The 27,119-nt window shown below is 40.2% G+C and overlaps 1 protein-coding gene across 1 annotated transcript in view; it reads left to right on the top strand.

The window, feature by feature from the left end:
* Positions 1 to 24,492, top strand: part of LOC125461488 (phosphoprotein associated with glycosphingolipid-enriched microdomains 1-like) — a 106,898-nt gene extending 82,406 nt beyond the window's left edge. Inside the window, exons 7-8 of the mRNA XM_048550330.2 lie at positions 10,294 to 10,353; positions 18,007 to 24,492. Coding sequence (XP_048406287.1) covers positions 10,294 to 10,353; positions 18,007 to 18,498 — 552 coding nt within the window. The 3' untranslated portion in view covers positions 18,499 to 24,492. The remainder of the gene's footprint in view (positions 1 to 10,293; positions 10,354 to 18,006) is intronic.
* The last annotated feature ends 2,627 nt before the right edge of the window (positions 24,493 to 27,119 follow it).

Here is a 27,119-nt window from a genome sequence, read left to right as displayed (position 1 = left end):
TCATCATGCCAGAGTAGTATGTTAGAATGGTTAGAGGATTGGCCATCATAGAATCCCTGCAGTTTAGATAGAGGTCATTTAGCCCATTAAGTCTGCACTAACCCTCTGAAGAGGATCCCATTCAGATTCCCCCAGCCTATCCTTGTAACCCCACATTTGCCATGGCTAATCCACCTAGCCTGCACACAATGGGCAATTTAGCATGACCAATCCACGTAACCTGTATATCACTGAACTGTGAGAGGAAACTGTAATACCTGGCAGAAATGTACACAGATACTGGGAGAACATGCAAACTCCACATAGACAGTCACTGAAAGCTGGAATTGAACCTGGGTCTCTGGTAAAGTGAGGCAGCAGTGCTAACCATTGAGCCACCATGCCACACCTTTGTGCCACTGCGCCAACCCTTAGCTCACAGGATACAGAGGATATAGATCAATGGATCACTTTCAGATTGGTAAACTGTAATAGTGGTCAATACTGATGGCTTAACCACTAAGAATCCTCATTAATGACTTGGATCAAATGATTCAGTTTATTGCACCTAAATTTTCTGATTATGGAGATAGGTGGGGAAACAAGTTGTATAGAGAAAATAAATAGCCTGCAAATAAATATAGGTAGGTTAAGTGGTTTGACAAAAAATTTGCAGATGGGGTATATATTGGGAAGATAGCCAAAGTAGTAGGAGAATCAAAAATAAAAAAAAAACGAAAAGGAGAGTAAGAACATAAACGTTCTGAAGGAGGCCCGCCAGACTTGAAACGTTAACTTTATTTTTCTCTCTCCACAGATGTTGCCAGATCTGCTGAGTTTCTCTGGCAGCTGGTGTTCCAGATTTCCAGCATCTGCGATATTTTGCTTTTATTTGAGAACAGGGAGGGTTCTGGGTGTCTGCATACATAAGACACAAAAGTTAGAATGCAAGTTCAGTGAGTAATTCAGGAGGTACATTGGCCATTATTGTAGGGGAGATGGAATATAAAGGCATGGAAGTCTTGATACACGTATGCAGGGCACTGATAAAGCCATTCCTAGAATATTGGGCACAATGTCACTCTCTATGCTTAAGGCATAATTCACCTACATTGGGCCTTGGAGAACTTGATTCCTGGATGGAAATGATTGTTTAATGAGGAAAGGTTAAGTAGATTGGAAGTCTCATCAGAGTTTAGATGAATGGAATGTAAACTTATGAAATATAAAATTTTGAACGGGTTAGACAGGATAAATGCTGAGAGAATGTTACTTTTGGAGGGGAAGTCTAGAACTGAGAGCACAGCTTCAGAATAGGGTGGTCACCCATTTAATGTGGAGATTAAATGGAATCTCTTAACTCACAGAGCTATGAATCTTTGAAATTCTGTACCCTAGAGTGCTGTGCAGACTGAGTAATTGAATATGTTATGGGGAACAGGCAGAAAAGTGTAGTTAAGGCCCAAATCCAATCAGTCAGGATCTTACTGAACAGCCAAGTAGGTTTGAGAGAGTATGTGGCCTATTCCTGCTGTTATATCTCACATTTTTATGTTCAAATACTGTTCTCCCTCACCTCACATTCTAACAGTGGCAGCACTTCAAAGGTTTCTGTCTGTGAAGTCTTTAGGGTTTTCCTGAATGTCATAAAGGCTGTATGTGAATCATAATTTGCTTTTTTTCTCATCTACTACATTTGTCAAGCTCTTTTTGCCATGAGTCAATGTTCAGGCCAAGAGTAAAGCCCTGGAAACTAGCTTCATATCTTTCCTTGTCTGATTAGCAACCTGTTAATGGAAAATACAACTTGTATAGCCACTGGATAGCACAAATGTGATAGAGCTTGCTCAACCTGTATTGTTTCATGTGCTATTTGATTAATTTATCAGCAATGTTGTAAATAGGGCCCAAGGCATTTGCTCAACTTGGAGACTTGACACTTCTCAAAAATGAAGTGCATCAGAATTATCTGGAATTATCTGAATTATTGCACAAACTCTCAAATGAGACAAAAGCTGTCACTTTTGGATCTGAGGAGTACTTGGTATTCCTCAAATAACCCTGAAAAGCCAATGTATCTAGATACCACCTCCCACTGGTATTTCTGACATGTCCTCTTCTTTTCCTTACACAAGAACCATGGTTGACAGGGCCTCAACTGTGTCAGGCTCATTTTTTGCACCTCTGCCCTCACCCCTTCCCTTCCTAGCAGAAGGACAAAAGAGTTCCCTTTGTCCTCACTTTCCACCCCAGAAGCCTCCACATTCAAAGGATCATCTTGCACCATTTCCACCTCCTCCAGCAGGAGGCCACCAACCAACATACCTTCCCCCTCCCCTCCACTGTCAACATTCTGTAGGGATTGCTCCCTTGTGATCCCATGGTCCACTCTTCCATCACTCCTAAGAGCCCTCACTCCCCCCACGGCACCTTTCCATGCAATCACAGAGGGTTTAACAATTACCCATTTCCCCTTCCTTCCTCACTGTCCAAGGCCCCAAATATGCCTTCCAGATGAAACAGTGTTTTACCTGTAGTTCTTTTAATCTAGTCTACTGTATTTGTTACTCATAATATCGTCTTTATATTGTTAAGACGAAATGCCGACAGGGTGACTGCTTGCAAAATACCTCCAATTTATCTGTAAGAATGAGTCCCAAACTTCCAGTACCTTGCTATTTCAATAAATCACCTTGCTCCCATTTTAACATTTCTATCCAGTTATGGTGTTCCAACAAAGCTCAAACAGGCTGGGGGAACAATACTTCATTTTCCAGTTCGGAACTTTACAGTCTCTAGGACTCAATATTGGGTTTCACAGCTTCAAAGTATGATGACTGCACTCATCTTTCTTACGCTGCCCACCCACCTCTGCTGCATCTTGCTTGTGCCTTGTTGGCTTTGCTTAGGAGCACAGATCCACTTTACCAGAGCATAATGATCAAAAAAACAGACAGATCAGTTGCATGATAAAACAAAACTTGATTATTACCGAAAAGAGACACACATTGCTGGAGTATTTTATTTTGCATTCATCAGGGCTAATGCACAAGTACCAAATTTCTAACAATCATAACAATTTATACTACAGAAGAAAAGGATATTGATTAATTGATAAGCCAACACTGATTGTCCAAGGCATTGAATAATGAGAAAGATAAATTATATGCTTCTGTAACTTCCATGTAATTCGAAGGCACAAGATTTGAATGTATTCCTGAAGTTGAAGAGCATATGAATGTGTGAATGGTTTGGCCTCTCTTTGGAGTCAGCGCAAACGCATTGAGCTAAATGGCCTTTACCAACATTGCAGGGATTTTGTGAAATAGACATTTCCATTAAATGTGTCGGTGGATCTGACCATCTGCACACATCTCATTTTGAAAATTATAGTTTGGGCAATCCGTCATGCAGCACAATACTGGTAATGTTCTTATCTAACCAGGTACTTTCAAATACCAAGCACTGACTATGGCTGTACCAATACCACAAGGACTACAGCAGTTCAAGAGGGCAGATCCTTACCACCTTCTCAAGAACATGGCAGTATGCTGGCTCAGTGATTATCACTGCTGCCTCACAGCACCAGGGACCCAGGTTCAGTTCAAGCCTCGGGTGACTGTCCGTGTGGAGTTTGCACATTCTCCCCGTGTCTGCGTGGGTTATCTCTGAATGCTCTGGTTTCCTCCCACAGTCCAAAGATGCGCAGGGTAGGTGGATTGGCCAGCTAAATTGTCTGTAGTGTTCAAGGGTGTGTAAATTAGGTAGCTTATAGGGGAATGGGTCTGGCTGGGATGCTCTCTGGGTCGGTATGAACTTGTTGGGCCAAAGGGCCTGTTTCAACACCAGGAATTCTATGATTTTTCTATGAATGTTAAGGAATGGACATTAAATGCTGGCCTTACCAGTTATGCCCATTTCCCAAGAATGTTTAAAAAATCCACATATCCTATATTGTAGATTGTACACTGTTAAGAAAAGCATTGTAATTCATTCCTCATTCTAAAGCACCAGAACAGTTACAGCAAATTTCCAGATTAAATTCAGTAAGTATGGGGGGGTGGAACCTGTTATAGTTTGTGGTTTCAATTTTTTCTTAACATTCAGATTAATTGATCTGTAACTACCTACCAGTAGTTTTGTTCAGCCAGCCAAACTTACAATGTTTGTACAAACCATAACTCTGTATAAGAATTACCAACTTAAGCAATTGAAAAATTCCACTCACCTGGCTTGAGTGACAATATTATGGTTTTAAGTGATGATTATTGTCCTTGTTTTTGAAGAGAAGTTTTAAGGCAGAGGTACCCAGCTGTTGATTGAAAGCCAATAAAGCTTGTGAAGCCTTTGTTTTTTTTTAAAAGCATAGGAATAATAGAAGCACCCTGAATGGGTGGGGCAAGCTCCCACAGAACCAGGCATTTTAGTTTTTAGTGTTCAGTAGCAGCAGTCTTAAAGCTGGGTGCGAACTGTAGAAGAGAGATAATGGGAACTGCAGGTGCTGGAGATTCCAAGATAATAAAATGTGAGGCTGGACGAACACAGCAGGCCAAGCAGCGTCTCAGGAGCACAAAAGCTGACGTTTCGGGCCTAGACCCTTCATCAGAGAGGGGGATGGGGGGAGGGAACTGGAATAAATAGGGAGAGAGGGGGAGGTGGACCGAAGATGGAGAGTAAAGAAGATAGGTGGAGAGAGTGTAGGTGGGGAGGTAGGGAGGGGATAGGTCAGTCCAGGGAAGACGGACAGGTCAAGGAGGTGGGATGAGGTTAGTAGGTAGCGGGGGGTGCGGCTTGGGGTGGGAGGAAGGGATGGATGAGAGGAAGAACAGATTAGGGAGGCAGAGACAGGTTGGACTGGTTTTGGGATGCAGTGGGTGGGGGGGAAGAGCTGGGCTGGTTGTGTGGTGCAGTGGGGGGAGGGGACGAACTGGGCTGGTTGAGGGATGCAGTAGGGGAAGGGGAGATTTTGAAACTGGTGAAGTCCACATTGATACCATATGGCTGCAGGGTTCCCAGGCGGAATATGAGTTGCTGTTCCTGCAACCTTCGGGTGGCATCATTGTGGCAGTGCAGGAGGCCCATGATGGACATGTCATCAAGAGAATGGGAGGGGGAGTGGAAATGGTTTGCGACTGGGAGGTGCAGTTGTTTTTTGCGAACTGAGCGGAGGTGTTCTGCAAAGCGGTCCCCAAGCCTCCGCTTGGTTTCCCCAATGTAGAGGAAGCCGCACCGGGTACAGTGGATGCAGTATACCACATTGGCAGATGTGCAGGTGAACCTCTGCTTGATGTTGAATGTCATCTTGGGGCCTGGGATGGGGGTGAGGGAGGAGGTGTGGGGACAAGTGTAGCATTTCCTGCGGTTGCAGGGGAAGGTGCCGGGTGTGGTGGGGTTGGAGGGCAGTGTGGAGCGAACAAGGGAGTCACGGAGAGAGTGGTCTCTCCGGAATGCTTTCCAGAGAGACCACTCTCTCCGTGACTCCCTTGTTCGCTCCACACTGCCCTCCAACCCCACCACACCCGGCACCTTCCCCTGCAACCGCAGGAAATGCTACACTTGTCCCCACACCTCCTCCCTCACCCCCATCCCAGGCCCCAAGATGACATTCCACATCAAGCAGAGGTTCACCTGCACATCTGCCAATGTGGTATACTGCATCCACTGTACCCGGTGCGGCTTCCTCTACATTGGGGAAACCAAGCGGAGGCTTGGGGACCGCTTTGCAGAACACCTCCGCTCAGTTCGCAAAAAACAACTGCACCTCCCAGTCGCAAACCATTTCCACTCCCCCTCCCATTCTCTAGATGACATGTCCATCATGGGCCTCCTGCACTGCCACAATGATGCCACCCGAAGGTTGCAGGAACAGCAACTCATATTCCGCCTGGGAACCCTGCAGCCATATGGTATCAATGTGGACTTCACCAGTTTCAAAATCTCCCCTTCCCCTACTGCATCCCTCAACCAGCCCAGTTCGTCCCCTCCCCCCACTGCACCACACAACCAGCCCAGCTCTTCCCCCCCACCCACTGCATCCCAAAACCAGTCCAACCTGTCTCTGCCTCCCTAACCTGTTCTTCCTCTCATCCATCCCTTCCTCCCACCCCAAGCCGCACCCCCCGCTACCTACTAACCTCATCCCACCTCCTTGACCTGTCCGTCTTCCCTGGACTGACCTATCCCCTCCCTACCTCCCCACCTACACTCTCTCCACCTATCTTCTTTACTCTCCATCTTCGGTCCGCCTCCCCCTCTCTCCCTATTTATTCCAGTTCCCTCCCCCCATCCCCCTCTCTGATGAAGGGTCTAGGCCCGAAACGTCAGCTTTTGTGCTCCTGAGATGCTGCTTGGCCTGCTGTGTTCGTCCAGCCTCACATTTTATTATCTGCGAACTGTAGAATATCTCTCCCTGCCAGTCTCCCGCTCTCTCTCTCTCTCTCTCTCTCTCTCTCTCTCACACACACATACACAGTTTTCTCGATTTATTTTTTTCTCCCTGGACTGGTCTGTGAGACAATCCATTTTACTGCACTTGCTTTTTGCCAAGCCAAGGGTGTGTTTATGAGATGTCAGTACATTGGAACAGTTACTGTTTAGTAGTTAAATAACCTATTATTCTGTTAAGTTTTCCAATAGAGTTATTCCAAAATGTCATCTTTCTTTTACTGTGTTTTAACTATAGTGTATGGATATAGTGGCTTTTCTTTCAAACCTGGTAGTCTGACCAACTGAATTGCTTCCAAAATGAAACACTTGGCACTTGTCTTTAAAATAAGAAAACCTTAGAGAATGTGCTATCTGCTTAATGTATCTTGAGGGGGTCTGGTCCGGTCTGGTCCATAACACAAGTCACTGGACTCAAATCTACCAACATTAGGTGCAGATGGCAGCACCATGTCTGAGGAAACCCCTAGAGCAGGTCTGTAGCATTAAGGCAGCTGGCAGTTATAACACTCACCAGGACAGATCACTAGTAAGCCCCACACTGGTTTTTTTGTCCAGCAAGGAGTAACCGACCAATCTCCTGCTCTGTCGTTATGAATGAACATGAAAATCTTTGTAACTTAGTGCTGTTTTTCACCATTTTAGGTCATGAATATTTTATGAGATTAACGCCCATTCTATGGTTTACGATTTAGCTCTTTGAATACTTTGACACGTTTAAGTGTCAAAAGGAGAATTACACTCAAAGGCTCAGATAAGATCAGGCTTAGGAAAAGCAGATTTAGGTTCGATGTCAAGGGGCTATTTCTTTGCACAGAGACAGATTTAACAGCTGGAAAATATTGCCAAGAAGCGCAATGGAGGCCAGAACCCCGCACTCATTTAAGAAACGGTAAAATGCGCTAATGGGGAAATAGCTAGATTGCTACCCTGTTATAACAACAAGAACTTGAATTTTTTTATAGTATCTTTAATGTGATCAAATGTCCTTCACAGAAGCATAATGAATCACAATATGATACTGAACCACATAAGGAAATATTACCATTGTTGACCTAAGACAAGACACACAGGTAGATGGTCCTAAGATGCTGCTTGGCCTGCTGTGTTCATCCAGCTCTACACTTTGTTATCTCGGATTCTCCAGCATCTGCAGTTCCCATTATCTCTAATACAAAGGTAGATGGGATGAGACAGTAATTAATATTCCAGAAGTGAAAATTAACATAAATCTTTTTGAAAGGGGTTTCATGGTAGATTGGTAGAGCTCCAGAAGGTCTAAGTTCAAGTTCTCCCTGCCCAGGAGGTGCTTCATAACATGTCTGAGCAGTTTTTTTTAAATAAAAAGAACTTCCTTGGGGTCAGAATACTTAACAAGATAAGAACATAATAAGTAGAAGCAGGAATAGACCACTCAAACCTTTGAGCCTGCTTTCTATTCAATACTATCATGGCTGTTTGATTGTGGCATCAATTCCCCTTACTTGTCAGCCCCTAATAACCTTGATTGTCTTGTAAGAATTGTCTGACTCAGCCTTAAATATATTCAAAGATGCAGCCTCCATTGGGACAGAGAATTTCAAGATTGATTGCCCTCTGAGAGAAGTTCGTTCTCATCTCCAACTCAAATGAGAGCCCCATTATTATGAAACAGATGCACACCCAGTTCTAGACTTCCTCACATGGGAACATCATTTCAGCATCTACAGAAACTGCTGGAAAACCAGAACTGTTCCAAATAAGGTTTACTAGACTTGAAATTTAACTCTTGCTTTCTCTCCACAGATGGTGCCAGATCTGTTGAGTTTTTTTTTCCAGAAATTACTGTTTTTGTTTCTGATTTACAGCATCCGTAGGGTTTTTTTTCCCACTCAGCTTCTACCTGGTCAAGACCCTCAGAATCTTAATTTTAAGTAGGATTATTTTTGTCTTCTAAATTCGAATAACTATAGGCCCTAACGGTACAACCGTCATCCCAGAAAATCAAACCAGGGAACCTTTAAGAAATTTCTTCCAAAGGAGTCCAGAAGACTATATAGGGCTCCAGATATGATCTCACTAATGCTCAGTATAGTTGTAAAAAATAATTCCTTACTTTTATGCGCCAGGCCTTTTCCAATAAAGGTCAACCTTCGATTTGCCTTCCTAATTACAAGTTTTCTAATGTTCCATTTGCTTTACTAATGACTTGCTTACATGAAAAAGAAAAATATTACAGGGATACAAGGCAAGAGTAGGGGAACAGGACTAAGAAGATTGTTCTTCAGAAGGGTTGGCACACACTTGATGTGCCAGATGATTACCTTATGTGCTGTACTTTTCCATGTTCCTGAAAACATGTTCCCAATCTTCAGTCTATTCCTTATGTTAACAAGGAGATTTTTTTTCTGTCTATATTGAAAGGATATGCTGTGTGAATGGTTCTTTAAGATTTCAGTTTTATGATAATTTTAGATATCAGCTGCAGATCATATTTGTGCAGTGATGATATGACCCTTGCATTTTGAGCATTCAGCATGGTTAAATGCTCCAAATGGAGTAGAAGGAAAGAAATAACAGATTATTGAGAAACACCAAAATATGTGCTTGGGACACCTATGTTAGCATGGCAATTGATCTGTAGTTTTTTCTTAGAGGCTTCTTTAGGTCTGACTCTTTCCATCATATTAATGCCAGGTTCTCTCAGTGACAGAGGAAACATTGACCTCTTCCATGACCTCCCACCAAACTTGCTGGTTTATTTCTGTTTTCAAAAGGTGCCTTCAGTTAAAATGAAGATTTTTCCTTATTTCCTACAGTCTGATCAAGTCTATCAGAACAAAGTGCAAAGTACTAAATCGCTTCTAAATTGAATTTCAGGACTTGCCAATAGGTATGAGTGACCAGCTCTGCAGTACTAAACTGGACTAAGATTATCACACTTTCCTGACTGCTATAAATATTGTACTGCCTCTTTGCAGTTCTCAAATGAATTCTTATACAGACTTTTATTTTGTTACAGGCAAACATAGTGGTAATATCGCTGGATTAGTGATCCAGAATCTGAGGTCAATATTCTGGGAATATGGGTTTGAATCCCTCCACGGCATATGGTGAAATTTGTGTTCAATAAATCTGGAATACAGAACTAGCATAACGGTGATCACATAACTACTGTCAATTCACATAAAACCTCATCTGGTTCATGAATGTCCTTTAGATTAGATTAGATTCCCTACAGTGTGGAAACAGGCCCTTTGGCCCAACAAGTCCACACTACCCCTTGAGCATTCCACCCAGACCCATCCCCCTATAACCCTTACACCCCTGAACACTACGGGCAATTTAGCATGGCCAATCCACCTAGCCTGCACATCTTTGGACTGTGGGAGGAAACCGAAGCACCCGGAGGAAACCCACGCAGACACGGGAGAATGTGCAAACTCCACACAGACAGTCACCTAAGGGTGGAATCAAACCCAGGTCCCTGGCGCTGTGAGGCTACAGTGCTAACCACTGAGCCGCCGTGCTGCCATATCTGTCATACTTCCCTGGTCTGGCCTTCAGGTGACTCCAGATCCACAGCGATGCAGTTGGACCTATAACTGCCTTCTTGGCAATTAGGGACAAGCAATAAATGCTGGCCCATCTAGTGAAAACCACTTGCTGTGAATGACTAACTTTTCAAAAGCTGGTTATACAGAAAGACTTCAAGCACCGGCGTATGGTACAGGATATAACAGTATAAATGTCGTCAATTCTGAAGTAGGTTGTACAGTTAAATTCAACTCTTTGTAAATTGTAGCTAACTATAAAGCATGTTTTGGAGCATTGAATTCTGTTAAAATGTTCTGTTGTACTGTACTTATAGAATTATTTTACAAATTACAGGGAAAAGGTTACAGCTTCAATAAATCGCATGAACAACTCCACTCACTCACAGATGAAGAGGTTTGTAACTTCCCAATCTCTGAATCCGTCAATTTATTTACACATTTAGCTATTGAACTACATTTATTGACAGAGTTGTAAGTTTGCTTATGACCTATCAATATTCATTTATAACTGAGTCGGCGTATTGTTTTTGTTTTTACCTCTCTAATTGTTTACTTGCCATATTTATGCGTGGTTGCCTCTAAGTCTAAAGGTATAGTTTCAGGCCACTTGCTAGGGGCTTTAGGCAGAAGTTGACAGAGGGACAAAGTGACAGCAATCAGATTGTATAGCAGCTCCAGCAGTCTTGGCAGCCCCACAGCTCTGTCATGGGTGCTGCCAGAATGGCAGGCAACCCAAAAATACAGTCCAGTGCATCCCCTAACACAGGTAAGTTGAGGGCATTGGGCAGGAAGTGTTAGGTGACCTTAGAGAGAGGGACAAGCAAGGAAGAAGGAGGGGCTTCAAATGCTGTGTGGGGAGAAAGGACAGGAAGAGCGCTACTTTCTAGGGGTGTACGCACAATGTGCAAAAGGCACCCTTTGAAGATGGCATTTCTCCATGGCCCCTACCCCACCAGCTTCTTTCCCATGTGTTTTTTAAAAGTTTGTAAAACAAAGCCCTCCCACCTACCTGCCCACCTCAACCACATTGTGGAATGGGCAGGTAATTATTTTTAATCAACCTGTTCAAACATGTCATGAACTCCAGACCTTTTGATATAATACTAGGATCAGTTGAGCTTTCAACAAGCTCATTCAATCCTTAATTAGTTATTTTGATATAAGACCATAAGACATAGGAGTGGAAGTAAGGTCATTCGGCCCATCAAGTCCACTCCGCCATTTAAATCATGGCTGATGTGTTGGGTGAACTGCCAGTTTTAGCTCCCATCTATCCTCAATATTGTGGGAGTGGATGGGAAGGTGATGGGAAGATGAACCTCTGTGGTCCAATCATCAGTAGCAAAGCAAATGACATGAATGTTTATGTTGTTGTCAATCATGGGGATTTGTTATAAGCAAATTGATGACACACATCCTACATTACAATAATTACTACATTTCAAGAAGTACTTCATTCATTGTACAGCTTTGTGATGTCCTAAGGCAAATGAAAGGTATTTATTTTGTTTTGATCTATCCCAACTCCTTCATAAGCTTACTACGCAATAAAACTCCACAATCCCATTCTAGGATTTGATTTGCTATAATTTTGTGTTAACAACATATCATAAATACATATATATATGTATATAAATAAAGATTACTACAGGTTTTCTCTCCATCAGAATACTAGATAAGCATAATTAGATTTAATGGGTAATTCTTTTTAATAATGGTGTTTTGAATTAGAATTCTTTTCAAGGTCATTAAATTTAATGTTATTGTTCCACCTCTGATTCATACATGCCACAAGCAAGAAGGAAAGCAAATTTCCCATTCTTAGAATATGAGTAGACTGCTACTTTCACGCAGCCACTTAAATAGTGGGCTATCTCTAGAGACAAAACTATTTGAACTAAAGACATTGAAGCCAAGAGATCTGTTCCAGAAACTTGATTTTCAATGCCAATATAGCATAAGTCAAGTTTAAAAAATGCCCAAGTGGTCCATTGGGCTTCAAATATAAATTGTGAATTTATTTCAAAGCCCTAACAATGCTGTGGTAATTCTGCCAAGATCCCAGAACAAAATGTATGTCAGCTGTGTTTTCTACAGCAATCACTCTTGTACCTTTACAACAGTATCAGCAAAGCTTTTAACTTTGGAGTTTGGAGAAGTTTTGAATTAACAGGAACAGACTGATTGATTGTTACAAAACAACATTCCATTTTAATTTTTCAGTCATTCTAGGCCAGAAATGAAAGCACAATTGTCACATGGACTATTAAATTATCAGTTAAAGAACAAAACTTGCAAGTGAAATACGAGTAGAATAAGTGTTATCTATTAGTGTTATCAATCAAATGGTGCATGACAGATTCCTGTATCTTGTTGGTTTTATCGAGATATCAATACTTGTAGCTTATATTAACTGCTTCCTCCATTCAAACAGCAGAGTATGGGAATTTATGAATTTAAGTATTCCTCTGGCATAAATGAAAAGTAAACAGATTGTAATCAGCTTGACTCTGTTAATAATATCAAATAAATCAAATCTTTTCATCCTGTACTCATCAAGATAATTCACAAGACATGTCCAGATAAAGGGAAAATAACAGTTATTCTATATGGCAGGAGAGTGCTGATTGGTTGGCAATGGGACTCTGATTGGTAGAAGCAGAGACATGGATAATGCACTAGCTAATGGGGTTCATAATGGTATATGAATTTCAGTGCCAGTCTGTTTCCAGTATGTAGGTCATACAACCCAACGACCGGCAAATTAGGTCAAACAGCATATCCCTTAAAGTGTTTGTAACAAGCAAGATACTGAATCTACCCAATCAGCTTGCAAAACTCATGACACAGTGTCCAGATCAGATATGATTCCATAATTGGACAACATTTGATAAATAATCCTGAGTGTGCAACAGATGCCACTGACAACCCAGTTATGATTGTCAGTTGGGCTTGCATTGTGGCATACTTGTCTATACTGGAAGCTACTGTCATTAATATTTAAGGTCCCATTCTTTGCTGACAAGAGCATGTGCATACACTACGCTTGTTTCACCTTAACAAAATAGGTGACATCCATTCTCTAGATAATTTTTCAGGGCAAGTTTAAAGTTAAACAAAACTTGGCAATTTGCATTCATTGGTGCATTCTCCACGGCAACACCTTTACCAGTAACAGTCCTCTTGCTTATTAATCAGTATTCTTCTCCCATACAGCGTAAATGTTTTTTTTCCCTTTACTTTGGTAATTTTTACAAATAGTCCAGTTGAGTGCAAGGTGAACATAGAACAGAGAACATTACAGCATAGTGCAGGCTCTTCGGCCCTCGATGTTGTGCCAACCTGTCATACCAATCTGAAGCCCATCTAACCTACACTATTCCATGTACGTCCATATGTTTGTCCAATGACGACTTAAATGTACCTAAAGTTGGCGAATCTACTACCGTTGCAGGTAAAGCGTTCCATTCCCTTACTACTCTCTGAGTAAAGAAGCTTCATTAGTTGTGTCTTTTTAGAGCTCTGTAACACCAAATGATTATTAACTATCCAAAGCGCTGCAGCATTGTATTTTACGTTCATTCCTGCAAATATATTCTATTTTCTAAAATGTGTTTGAAGAATAATTTCTTACAGATATAAATCACCATATTCAAAATGTTAAATTTTCAGTTGTTTAGCCAGCAATTTGATCTACATAGACTTACATACAAGTGACAACACCAGAATGAGAAATCCAATCTAACCATCTTTATTGGTGTTTATCTTCCACACCAGTAGGAGTTCTAACCCCATTCTTTCCCATATTGCTTTATTAAAACTTCCTTCAACTACTTAATGTGGCTATTGTATAATTTTGACATGGGCCACAGGAATGGGACAGCTTGATAGAGCCTAAATCTGTACAGGAAAGTGACATTATAGACGCATGAAGCTGTTAAGGGAGAATTTTCTTCTTCATTCCTTGAGGAACAAAAATCATTTTTATTTTAGTTGGTGTTCAGTACTATTAGGTCCTCCTGGAAAATATCCTTAAATCTGAGTCTAAATCTGCAAATTCTTTATTTAACTGTTCCTTTGGAATATGCCCAAGCCACTGGAGATAACTGTGTTTGAGAGAAGTTTTTAGATTTGGCAATGTAGTTTTTGCAAAAACTTTGGTGTCGGGAGCTTTGTTTTCTGAACTGAGGATTCTGTTCTGAGGATCCCCTGCCACTATGACGGAGAACCATGTAAATTTTAAAAAGTCATAATACATGATCAATCATTTGGAAGGTAAAATTTTTTTAAAAAAATAAAAATACTAACAATAAAAAATAAAACCAGAATATATGTAAAATGTGTGGCTGATCTGCACATGTCAGTTAACTGTTGAGTTCATCAAAATTGATTCTGGTTCTTTTTCCCTGCCACATCTCCTGCAACATCAGAGTCTAATCATGTAGCCATTATCCGCTGTCTAGAACTGCCTCTGAACAACTTCCTCTTTGTTTTCAAAAGTCTTTCAAAGTTTTTGTTTTGACCCCCAACGTGCCTCTGTCCATTTCTGACTCCACTGTCACATGTAAGGTATTTTGTCTCAAATTGAAGAAGAAAGTTCATCAATACCAGGTATTGGAAGGTCTTTGTGGAAAACCTCTTCTGTCCATGAGATTTCTTCAAATACAATTTCTTGCCAATCTCTAATTGCAGTCAATTGGCTAATTACAACCATGTAGCAGATATTATGCAAATCCAAGAGATGAGGTTTGTAATCAATTATATGAAACCACAGCTGCAATGCAGAGCTGAGTTAACATTCTTACTGATATTATCACAGAAAGTATTTAAAACAGTAACATGGGCTATCCAAATATGTATTTACAAAAGTTCATGATGCAGCAAATGTTGCATCTGTTGTCACATAAACTTGTTAAGTTCTACCAAAGCAATAATTCAGGACAAGCTGTCCCTGGATGTCCTAAGAACTAAATCTGTCAGATAAACATCCAAAAATATCTCACTCAAAGTAACCTTTCAAATTTGTTCTCTGGACCCAGGAGGTTTGGAACAAAATCTTAGGGAATTTGGATGGTCATCAGATTTCACTCAGAATTCTGTGTTTTATTTTGCGGTTATTAATTTACTAATGTTAATTTACAGACACTGTTGGTCAGGCTACATGGAATTTAGAGAAAACGCTGCTAAGTTTTCTTTTTTAAGAAGTTGAAATCATGTTTCCTGATGAATAAGAATTGGGGTCCTTGGGAGTGTGACAGTATTTGCGTATCTATCCAAACAATGTTCCAAACCGCAATTCTGTTTTTCATTAAATATGATTATATTAAGGAAAGAGTCCAAAGACCAAAATAAAAGGGCAAACTCAAACGTAATACTTTAATTGGTTAAACATTAGAAAATGTCACAGAATGAATAAGCCAATACCAGTCTGCAGATGGTTTTACTCTCATGCTGGCACCCTTCTAGTATTCCTCTTTTTCAAGCAATGATCTATCTTTTAATTGAATTATTGGAATCTGCTTCAATAACAACGTATGGTAGCTAATTCCATTATATAACTACCTTCAACAAGAACAAATCCAAACTTCATTTCATTATTTTGGTGCAATCCCATTTAATAAATTGACCAGTATGTACTAATAAATCAACGCATGTACAGCACCATTGTCATGACAGTTGCACTTTAATTGATATCTAAACCACCGATATTGATAAGGAGGATTATGGTGTAATTTATTTGGTCACATGGCAAGTCCAAAAAGCATTAATTAGTTACTTTTAGGGCAACAGGTTCAAGCTTCCCAGAGGCCAACATTCCAGACCTGATGTGATGCATGTGACAATTACATGTGTTTTCAACTGTTAAACAATAAGCACCCAAATACTTCTGTTGGTTTATGCAGAAGGATTTAAGGGTATTTGTACAAATCACAAAGTCAAAATGCAGTTGCAGCAAACAATTGGGAAGCCAAGTGGCATGCTAGCCTTTATTGCAGTTACTCAGTTGTAACCCAAATCTTCCAATGGGAAGATAGTTGTCGCAGAAGCATAAACACGAATTTTGAGCATCAGGACCATGTGAACATCCTGATATAGCTTACACTGGAGGAAGAACCATTAAGTTGAAACTGCTGAGGGTAGTTACCCAGTGTTTGAAGGTCTCTGATAAAGTCCTCAAACTCTGAGACTTCAGAGGGTTCTGACTGCCTTAATTTAAGTAGTCACTAAGGAAATATCAGAGGAATTAAAACCTGTTCCAACTTCTGGGTAACTGTTACATTGACCCCCACTCACCATTGACCTTCAGTTTTGGCCTACCCCAAGGGAAGCCATTTCTCCCACCCGCAGACTGAAAAATCTTTGACCACTCCTTCCTGTCCCTCACCCACTTCACATGACCCGATACCCACCCTGCTCGACCTGACTCCTGGCTATTCCCCCAGACTGAAACTTGCCCTGTCACCAGACCTGTGAACCTGCCTTCCCCCAGCTCCTTCCTACTTCATCCCCACCCTCAGACACACCTCAAACAACCGGCCACACCCCTAGCACCTCACCAGGCTCAACTTGCCTCCAGACCACAAACTCAAATACCTCACATCCCAACCTGACTTGACCCAATCACCGTCCCCGTGACCCTCAAGACCATCTCCCCCAACCAGATCTGCCTCAACAACCAGCAAATCACCCAAACCCCAGATATTACTCAATCCCAGATCTGCTCTGAATGTAACTTGCAATCTACCAACCTACTCCTTCTCCTTCCTGCCACCCTATCCCTTCGTCTACCTGACACATTACCTGCTCACCCCCTGCCACCCCAACTCATTTATTTACCTGGCAGCACCTCCTTCGCCTCACTGACATCACACCTTTATACTCACCTGACACCCTACACCCCTTTACCCACCTTCCATCCCAATACCTTCATCTTTCCACACACCTTTAGCCTACCCCATCCTTACCTTTATACCTTTCAGTGGTTGAGAAAGCAGCATCAAGGTCATAAAGTTCTGAAGTGCAATAGAAAATATTATGACGATTGGCTTCAGCACCAAGCCACTTTGTTGCTGGGCACATGCATTTCTCTCCTGGAGTGGACTGCATCAGCTGAAAGAACTCCTGCTCCGGATTTCCACACAGCAAACTCCTATAAAAGTAAACACATTTTTTGTTTGATCAGGATCGGAAAAAAGTATCCAAACTGATCAGAATATCAGAAAATCTTGCTGCAGTTATAGGTTGTCTTAGTGAGACTGCAGCTGGAATATTAAATACAGTTTGGTGTCCTCGCTGAAGGAAGGGGTGCAACAAAGGTTCATTAGATTGAATGAGCCATGCATCCGAGGAAGCAATGAGAATAGATTGAACAGAAGGGGACTATTTTAGCTGGACTTCCAATAAATGAGAGGTGACCATAATGAAATGTAACTAAGTCTTAGAGGGCTTGACAAGGTAGATGCTGAGAAGCTATTTGTCAAAGCTGGATACTTAAGAACAGGTGTTCATTGTCTGAGAATAAAGGGTCGGCCATTAGGACATAACCCAGTTGGAATGAAAAATCAATTAGGACTGCAATACTGAATTTATACCTCACTACAAACATTGCTTTCTTGATTCACTGTTTAATTTGTATCATTCACTTAAAAGAATCTTGATGCAGTAACTCAGCTGTAGTTGTTATCATATTATTATTTATCATTCCACGTAATTGGCAGAATAGGAATCATTCCTTTGATGTGAGCCATGTGAACATGCCAAATTTGTAGGATTCGTTTTTTTTTCTATTATTTTAATAGAGGTGTCAAAGCCGGTCATTTAACATTGACAATCAATAAATCATGAACAACTAACATTTTGTAAGGATGTTTTAAGCAATTGTTTATCATTAATCACAAGCCCTGGATCAGGGCAAATGTCAGAGAAGAATTCTGATCAAATCCTGTGATATGAGACTTCATGTTCCACAAATTTTAGTTTTAAGTTATTTCCTTCATGGAATCAATCCTAGCAATATTCTATACCTGATATACATTTTCTCTTACAGATTGCAGCAATGTATTCAAAGGTGGTAAAAAAAGGTCCCAGAAAAGAAATAGCACTATCACTGAATACAGGACTCCAAAAAGGAGGCAAATTAAATCATCACTTCTGGTCCACTGGGAATTTAAATGAAGAAGAGTCAGAATATGAGTCCATCAAGAGCCCACGGTGGCACTCAGGCAATCAGATAACAGGTGACGAATCTGATTATGCTTCAGTTAATGAAAGGATCTGGGAAATGAAATTCAGAAATGAAGTTGGAGGAAGAGATGAAGAAGAGGAGGAGGAAGAAGAACCTGACCCAGGCTACGAAGCAATTAACATGAAATGGAAGAAAATTAATTTTGCTATTAAGAGTGGCAAAATACACAAGATTGCTCATGAGGCACAAACAGAAAACTATTATGAAAGTATCAATGAACTGCAGCAGAGCTGTACACGTACACGAGTGCTAACATCAGCTGATGGCAAAGAGGTCTACATAACAGGACTGTAGATGAGCATTCCATAAGATGGAGTAAAACTCCACTTGTGGTTGAAGTTGAACTGACAATACCCTTTTCTTAAAAGGAGGAGGTCTGAGTTATATGAAGCAGTTTGATCATTTCAGAAAAACCATGACCGATGTCTTATGCAATAGTAGAATTTTTAGATCCTGTGTCTGAAATATAAAACACATAATAGTATTGATGAACTTGTTGCCAATACTAGTGGATGTACACTTACAAAAAAATAGAGGAGCTGATATTGAAAATGACTTCTTCCTGATTAGTATGTTTAATGTTCATAACTTTTAAAGGAAAAAAATAATACTCATCATGAAGAGGTAAATTTCTGTAATTTACTTGACACAATAGTCTAGATCTTCTAGTCTCTGAATAATTGGAGACTGGATGTACCCAACAAGATGTATGTCAGGGCCATGTAGTAGTTCTGATACACTACACAGCAATTGGCCTGGAAGTTGAAACTTTTAATGGGCAATTACCCAGCACTGAAACTCTCTGACTCAGTCTCCACCTCTGCATTACTGTTGGAGACTTCAGAAGGGTCCAACTGATGTAGCCTTTCAGCTAGCCAAGAAAAGTTGGAAAATTTAAAACCTGCTGTAATTCCACGCTAACTGTACAACTGCGTCTCAAACACTCATTGCCTTGCCAGTCACTCACACAGACTCCACCAGACCCAACCCGAGTGGACATCTACATGAACACATATTGGCTGAGAGAAGGTTCACTCCAAATCCACTCAACCCATAACCACCATCCCCCCACCCCTGCACTCTGGATCAGACATCCCCTGTTCTTTATCCAACCCACTCTCACCCCACCCTATTTCATACACCAACATCCATGTGTTGAAATAGGCAGAAAAACATATTCAGAGATTTACAAGTGCTTATGGTTTAGCACAAACGTTAGTTTCCACCTATCCCTCCTGAACCCTTCCCTGTTTGGAAGCCAATAACTCACTGGGGAAGAACTCAGCTATTAAAAAAAAACCTGTTCAGATATGTTAATAACGCACTTCTGAAGTAAATGGGAATTGAACTTAGGCCTCCTTCGTGTGGATGCTGGCCCTTAACAAGTTTCCTCACAATTTCTTAGTGCAGAATTAAACATCCGCCATCCCCAGCCTGTGCCTCATCATTGGGAAGTGGCTATACACCACTGTGGAGGAGGCCCTTCTCAATGACAGCTTTCTCACCGTGATCTAGTTCTTACACCAGGTGACAAAGGGTTCAGCTCTTGTGGGGATGGGTGAAAGGAGAGGGGCATTGAAAAACTAGGCATGAACTTTTTGGATGCCAATTTAGGAGGCATGGTTAGTACATTTGCAGATGACACCAAAATTGGTGGTAAAGTGGTGGTGAAGAAGCTTATCTAGAATACCAATGGATTTTGATCAATTGGGCCAATGGGCTGAGGAGTGGCAGATGGAGTTTAATTTGGATAAATTCAAGATATTGCACTTTGGTAAAACAAATAAGGACAGAACTTGCATAGGTAATGGTGGGGCCCTGGGTACTATTGTCAAACACTAGAGAGACCTAGGAGGTTCAGGTACATAGTTCTTTGAAAATTGCATCACAGGTAGACACGATGGTTAAGAAGGCACTTAGCACACTCTTCATGGCTCAGAACACTGAGTACAGAATTCAGGATGCTATGTTGCGGTTATTCAGGATGTTGGTGAGGCCACTTTTGAGGTAATGTGTGCAATTCAGGTTGCCTTGCTAAAGGAAGGATATTATTAAATTGGAGAGATTTGCCAGGGTGTTGCTGGGAATGGAGTGTTTGTGTTCTAAGGAGAGGGTGAATAAGCTGGGACTCTTTTCACTGGAGCGTAGGGGATTGAGGGCTGACCTTATAGAAGTTTGTAAAATCATAAGAGACGTTGATAAGGTAAAGAGTAAAGCTCTTTTCCTGCGGGTGAGGGAGTTCAAAACTAGACGGTTTAGGTATAAAGTGAGAGGAGAATGATTTAAAAGAGAACTGAGGGGCAAGTTTTTCACTGAGGGTGAATCATGTGTGAAATGAACTGCCGGAGGAAGTGGTAAACACATGTAGTTACAATATTTAAAAGAAATTTGGACAGCTACATGAATGGGAAGGGTTGAGAGGGATATGGGCCAGATACAGGCAAATGTTACCAGTTTAGTTTGGGAAGCTCGGTTGGCTTGGAGGGTCTGTTTCCATGCTGTTTGACTCTGTGAGATATTGGGACATTACCACTGCATTGTAACACTCCTTGGAATTCGGTTTTTTATTTTTTTTCCATCCAGAGATGCTATTATGCACCTTTGTGCATTTTCTTTTTACCATAACCAATCACCTGTGTTTATCGTTAAAAGGACAATTTACAAACGCAGCCCAGCAGGAGCTGTTTAATAACAACAAAGGTGAGAGAAAAGGGAGGGTCCTAAATTAAAGTGTGTTGGAGGCGGAATAAGACATTCCACTGCATACAGTATCCACTTCCTCTCTTTCAGGGCACTCAGGTGGGAATGTAGCAAGGAAAGGGGAGAAATCAGCATTTAAACACTAAAATCCAATGAGCATTACTTGCTCTGAATCAACTCAGGGGCGGTTCTGGTTGCTCCTTAAATCGTCCTGAAAATCCAGCTCTGACCAGCCTCCCTTTCCTTCAGAAAAAAATTGTAATTTTCCAAGGGTATGTGGCTATGAAAACAAAATCAGACACCCACTGTTAGATGGTGAATCATCCTTCTTCTTGAAGCTTCAATAATTTTTTAGTTGAGGCATTCCTCTTATTGAAACATTCTGACTGTTGATGATAGGATCCATCCTCTTTAGGCAATAGATATCTCTCCACTCCACCTTTTTCCTTCAAACTGGCTCTATGTAAACTAAGCATTTTTATCATTAACACTTTTTGTAGAACATACATTATCACAAGGATCTATCTTTGGAATGTTCTATTTGGATTGTTCTTTCGGATCTTTTTACCTGTAACCCATCTCCCAAAATCTTAGACAAATAGATGCCATACCAACATTATCAATGACAGACAGAGTTCCACCACTCTTCTTATTTTCTTGGCTTCCCATGCCAGCAGGCAACATTTCCCATTTTCTCCCAAAAGGAACACCACAACCCTCCTGCACTGGAAAACCCACCACCAAGATTTACATGCAAGACATCATTAAAAATGATAAAAGTCACAACATTGGGATCACCAAAAATGGAGCACTTCGGTCTACACTTCTCTATTTTCATTTAAGTTAAATTTATATTTGCTGCCATGGTATCATCCACCTTTGGATTTTTCATGGCCAGACTAAGCTTCAGCACTGCAAAATTTGCAGTGTTGACCCAGTGATACTCCTGAGCTATTCTATGTCATCCATGGTAGCAGCCTTCCCTTTCAGTCCACTCCGAGTGTGGCAAATTGCAATAGAATTGGAATTGTCCAAGTATGTTTCTTGCAGAATTACATTTGCCTCACCCTGCTTCATTTCCAAACCAACACATATTTGAATTTGACTGATAATATTTCCTTAGTCAACGGTGCACAATCTCAACTCCCCCAGCACCCCCACAAAAAACAGTTACCTGCATCGTAAAGATGGCTGGAAGTTTTCCATAACTTTGTCATTAGGACATCATCAGGTCTGCCTTCAGTTATGAGCACCTTAAAGTTATCAAAGCTCCTCTTTCTGAATAATACCTTACATCAGCAGAGCAGTTTAACCCATAAACACATTTGCTTTCTTTCCTGTACTCCTGGACTTACTTTGGGATCTGTAAGACTACTTTCCCCTCGAGCAGATTGCCCAGAAGGAACACTACTTTGATATCTATAGAGGTATGTTTCATGAAAAGATTTTAAAGTAGTTAAAACATATTTGCAAATTTCCTTCCCAGCACCAGGAGAATCTCCCCAATCCATCTTTTCCCTAAACTTTCCTTAAAGCCTCTCGTTACCAACCCAGCCTTGGCTTTATAGGTCCCATCTGGAAAGCTGTTTCGGTATAGATCCACCTGTGTGACAGTGCAGGTTAATCACTATCATCAGCTTTAATAGACTTTGGATTCTTTCCACTTCTGTAGCTTCTTTAGTTTAGTCCTTTGTATGATACATATCTGCCATTGTACTAGTATCCTCAAACACTTTGCAATTTTGGGGACTTCTCCTATTATCTATTGTTTGAGAAAGCTCCCCATTACCCATACTATCTCGGGATAATGGGAACTGCAGATGCTAGAGAATCCAAGATAACAAAGTGTAGAGCTGGATGAACACAGCAGGCCAAGCAGCATCGTAGGAGCACAAAAGCTGCCGTTTCGGGCCTGAACCTGCAGCCTCCTCTCAGGTTGAGATTTCTCTGAACTACTCCTGTCAGGACATATGCTAGACATTTGAACAGTTACATATTTGAAGTAAGTCATAAAACAGATAGTTCTGAGAATGAACATGATAAGAAAAGTGTGTGTTAGTAGACTGAAAACTTCAGTTGGCCCATGTGTATTTTAGTTGCTGACATTGACAGAAACTGTATGTGACCTTTTCCACTTAAATGTAGCTCCCAAATCAGTAGTAGAACTGTTTTCTAGTTCTCCACTTTCATATCCCCAGTTACTAATCCACAACCCTTGGTCTTTGTCCCTCATATTGGACATTTAGCCAATTCTTATATTTTCCTGTAGATTTGCCTGCACATCTGGCAATCATGGCCACCCTCCAGTCATCTGGCTCTGCTGGCCAGTAAACTGTATGTGAGCATGCCACATATCTAGGGCAGATGGGATTTGAACCTTGACCTTCTGGCCTAGATTCAGCACCCTGCCACAATCGACTTTGCAATCAGCAGAGCTTTCTTTCTGCGCCTCATAGGGACCTGCATTTCGAACTCTGACACCAAACTTTCCAATCTGAAAGCTACCTCCTAATAAGATCCAACTTGGTAGTTCCCAACTAACTCCCCTTCAACCTATTCTAAACACGCATATACTTAGCTGACAGCCCACCCTCTGTACCCATGGTACCTAGGGATTCTGAGTTTGATTGGAAGATCTAGGCCCAGTGCTGAAACTTATGTTGGTTTCTGTCAGAATCGTTACCATGAAAACATGCAGCCGCTCATTTGATGGCACGAAAATACAAAACCTGGTATAAAACAAGTGTATATACAAGTCATCAATGTGAGTAGAAGTAATGGAGCTGCTGCTTCTGCCGTTACAAGATGGTTAAGCTTAGTGCAGGTGAGTTTATATTTAAATTGTGGGAGTATCACTGTGAAATTACAAAAATCTCAATTAATACGAGTACCTTTTAAGCCTGCTGCATCTAAAAGTTTTGACCTAAGTACAAGATAGCACATCATTCAAATAAACCAGGAAACAGCAGGAGACAATCTGGAACAGGTCAGAATGAATTAATGTCCATATCAATAGTTGTACAAGAGTCTGATGGACCTATCTTGAAAGAAAAACAAAAAGACAGAAGAAATTTACACAAAGCAGTGTTTAAATATGAAACCAATATAAACAGTTACACATGCGTTTCCCATTAGAGTGGGAGCTTGAGGGTGAGAAGGAAAAGTTGCACTGTTATACTTACACAGGGGTGCAGCAATCTTCCAAACAATTCTGAGCTGTTTGTGCTTAACTTTCCATTATTCACTATCAGCGCAGCTTCATCTGTTCCTAAATTGTTAAAATATCTTACTGTTTGAAAAGATTTGAAGTAAACCTTATATTGCAGATCAATAATCCCAAAAATGATCTTTCTCTTTAAATGATAAGTTGTATTTCCACCATCACATGGTTTAAAAGTTAGAGGATCTGTTAGAAAGAGATGTTTTCTCAGGCATGAAGTTGCTTATGAATAAGTGACTGTTCTGGACAACCTTGCAATCTTATTTTCTTAATAAAGTTCATAGCACGATATGATGTTCTTATTCGATGTGTTATGTAGTAAAGCAAAATGAAGGCATTCTTTAACAAAATTAATTCAATGAATCAATATCCAGACCTACATTCAAATAACCTGCAGGTCTGCAGCTATACTTTTACAACTGTTGTACGTATTCATGCAGTCCATCTCTTTCCTGTTGGAGTAAATTTGATAACTACAACTTATTTGCATTGGCTGTAATGTTAAAATGCCATATTCTGTTGTTGGAATTAGTTTTGAAACATTTGTTTCCAATAAAATAGTTTTTTTTTCATATCATAATATTTCTTAAAGATAAATCTGCTCATTTCTAATGAGTTCGTGCATAAAAGCGCAATCTGTTTTTTATATCACATCACAAGCTATGTTACAATAAGTTCAACGATAAATGTTACTTTGGATAGTTGCATAACAGTGGTGGAGAAAGGATAACAATTTAATTAGACTATCTTAGATTTTCAATCATTTATTCAAACGTTATTGAAAGTCTGTTGGTAATATGATAACTGGGCCCAGGGAATGATTTTAGAAATATATGGACAAAATATTAGTCAATTAAGACAATATATTTTGACAATATTGCTTTCATGTTATTTTAAATTATTAATTATTTGAAATAGGCTCTTGAAGTATGAGACAAATGAACTCATTTAGTTTTTGAGCTGTAGCTTTTAAACAGGTGATCATTGTCCACACATATACCTCAATAGCATTTAAATATTGTACAATAAATGTTATTTTTATGTTTCAGATTTTGTTTTATACTCAGATTATCTCTCACAAAATATTTACGTTTTTGTACAAGCTGTATTTTGGTAAAGTAATTTTATCAAAGTTTTTAATGTCTGAAAGTGCATGCAACTGAACAAACTTGAAAATGCTAAGGCAAATAAATTATGACTGAAAACTTAAATTAGACAAGGTTTGGAATAATTAAGGGAATATAAACAGAGTACTATGCCAGATATCTGCAGGCATGTACCATCTGGAAGGAATACAGCAACAAAATGCTGATTGAAACCAAGAAAGAAAATGACAGTGCAAGAATCAGCAGCTGTTTGTTGTTTTAATACGAAACAGGAATATTTTTGATATGTTGACTTTTACAATATCAGTCATCTCTGCCTGTTAAATAAATAAATCTATGTTGTTATATCTAGATTATTTATAGACAATCATAACTAATATTATCAGAATTTCTTTTGAATGTTGTTCCTTGTTACAGTTTAAGAAACGTAGTAAAACTTAAAGCCTTTGTTGTTTTGCCCAGTTCTGCAGCAAATAGCAACCCAAGTAACAATGGAAAGGTTATGTAATGCTTTTATGATAGCAAAGTGCTGTATTTGTATTCATTACATATCGCTACAAAAGAAAAGCCCTTTCAATAAGTTACCAATCTTTGTTTGCTTATTCTTTTATGGGATGTAAGCATTCCTGGCAAGGCTCAGTGTTGCCCATCCCTACAGCTGCAATCCACGCGGTGTAGGTATGCCAATGTTACTTGGAAGGGAGTTCCAGGATTTTCACCCAGCAACTGTGAAAGAACAACGATATACTTTCATGCCAGGATGGCATGTGATTTGAAAAAAAAAGGTAGTTGTATTCCCATGTGTTGGTGCCTTTTTTGTTTTGTTTATTATGTTGGTGGCAGAGAGAGTGAATGTTCAAGTCGGTGGATGATGTGTAAATTAAATGGACTGCTTTATCCTGCATGAAGTTGAGCTCTTGACTGTTATTGCAGTTGCACTTTTCCAGACAAATGCAACCTATTCCATCACACTCCTGACTTTTACACGTGGTGAACTTGTTTTACAGAGTCGAGAAGTGAGTTACTTGTTTCCGAATTCCCAGTCCCTGTAGCCACTGTGTTTATATGGTTGCTCAAGTTGAGTTCAATTCTCGTTGCGTAAGTATTGAACTAAGGCTGAAATGGGAGGTCAGGAGCCAAATCTTGCTGGTAGACCCAAATAGACCATAGTTGAGCCGATTACTGCTGTGCAAGTGCTACTTGACAGAACTGACAATCACACTTTCGTCACTTTGTTGATGATGGAAAGTAGAGCTGTAACTCAATGGTAGGACTTCTGTTTCTGGGTTAGAAGATAATGGATTGTAAACCATGCTAAAGATTTGAATGCATAATCCAAACATATAGTTTAATGCAGTAATGGGGGAGTACTGAAGGATGTGTCTTTTTGATGACCCTTTAGATCAACAGGGATTTCTACTGCTTTCTGGCCAATATTTATTCCTCAACGCACACTGAAATACAGATGATTAAATATCCAATCGTTTGTCTCATTACTGTTTGTATGACTGTGTGTGCATGTTGCAAGAGGGACTGCACTTCAAAAGTACTCAATTGATTATAATGCATTGTGGGATATTCTGAGGTTGTAAAAGGCACTTTATCAATGCAAATTCTTTATCTGCGTGTATTATAAAATAAGCACCAGTCCAAAACGTCGTCACTTTTAGAAAATCCTTTCCGTAACAATCTGAATTCATTTGTTGCAATGTTTTTGAAAGGTAATCAATGCAACTTCTTTCTTCTTATAACCCACCTAAGGAACAAAACTAATAAATAAAACATGGCAGAGAGTATTATGTAATTGTCAATTTCCAAAGCTGTGGGTAAGCTTTTTATTTAATGAGTATTTTAAAAGCAGAACAATAAAATCCCCATCATGCTTTTGA

Source organism: Stegostoma tigrinum, chromosome 19, assembly GCF_030684315.1.
Source record: "Stegostoma tigrinum isolate sSteTig4 chromosome 19, sSteTig4.hap1, whole genome shotgun sequence".
Lineage (NCBI taxonomy): Eukaryota > Metazoa > Chordata > Chondrichthyes > Orectolobiformes > Stegostomatidae > Stegostoma > Stegostoma tigrinum.
This window is presented reverse-complemented; position numbering and strand designations above follow the sequence as displayed.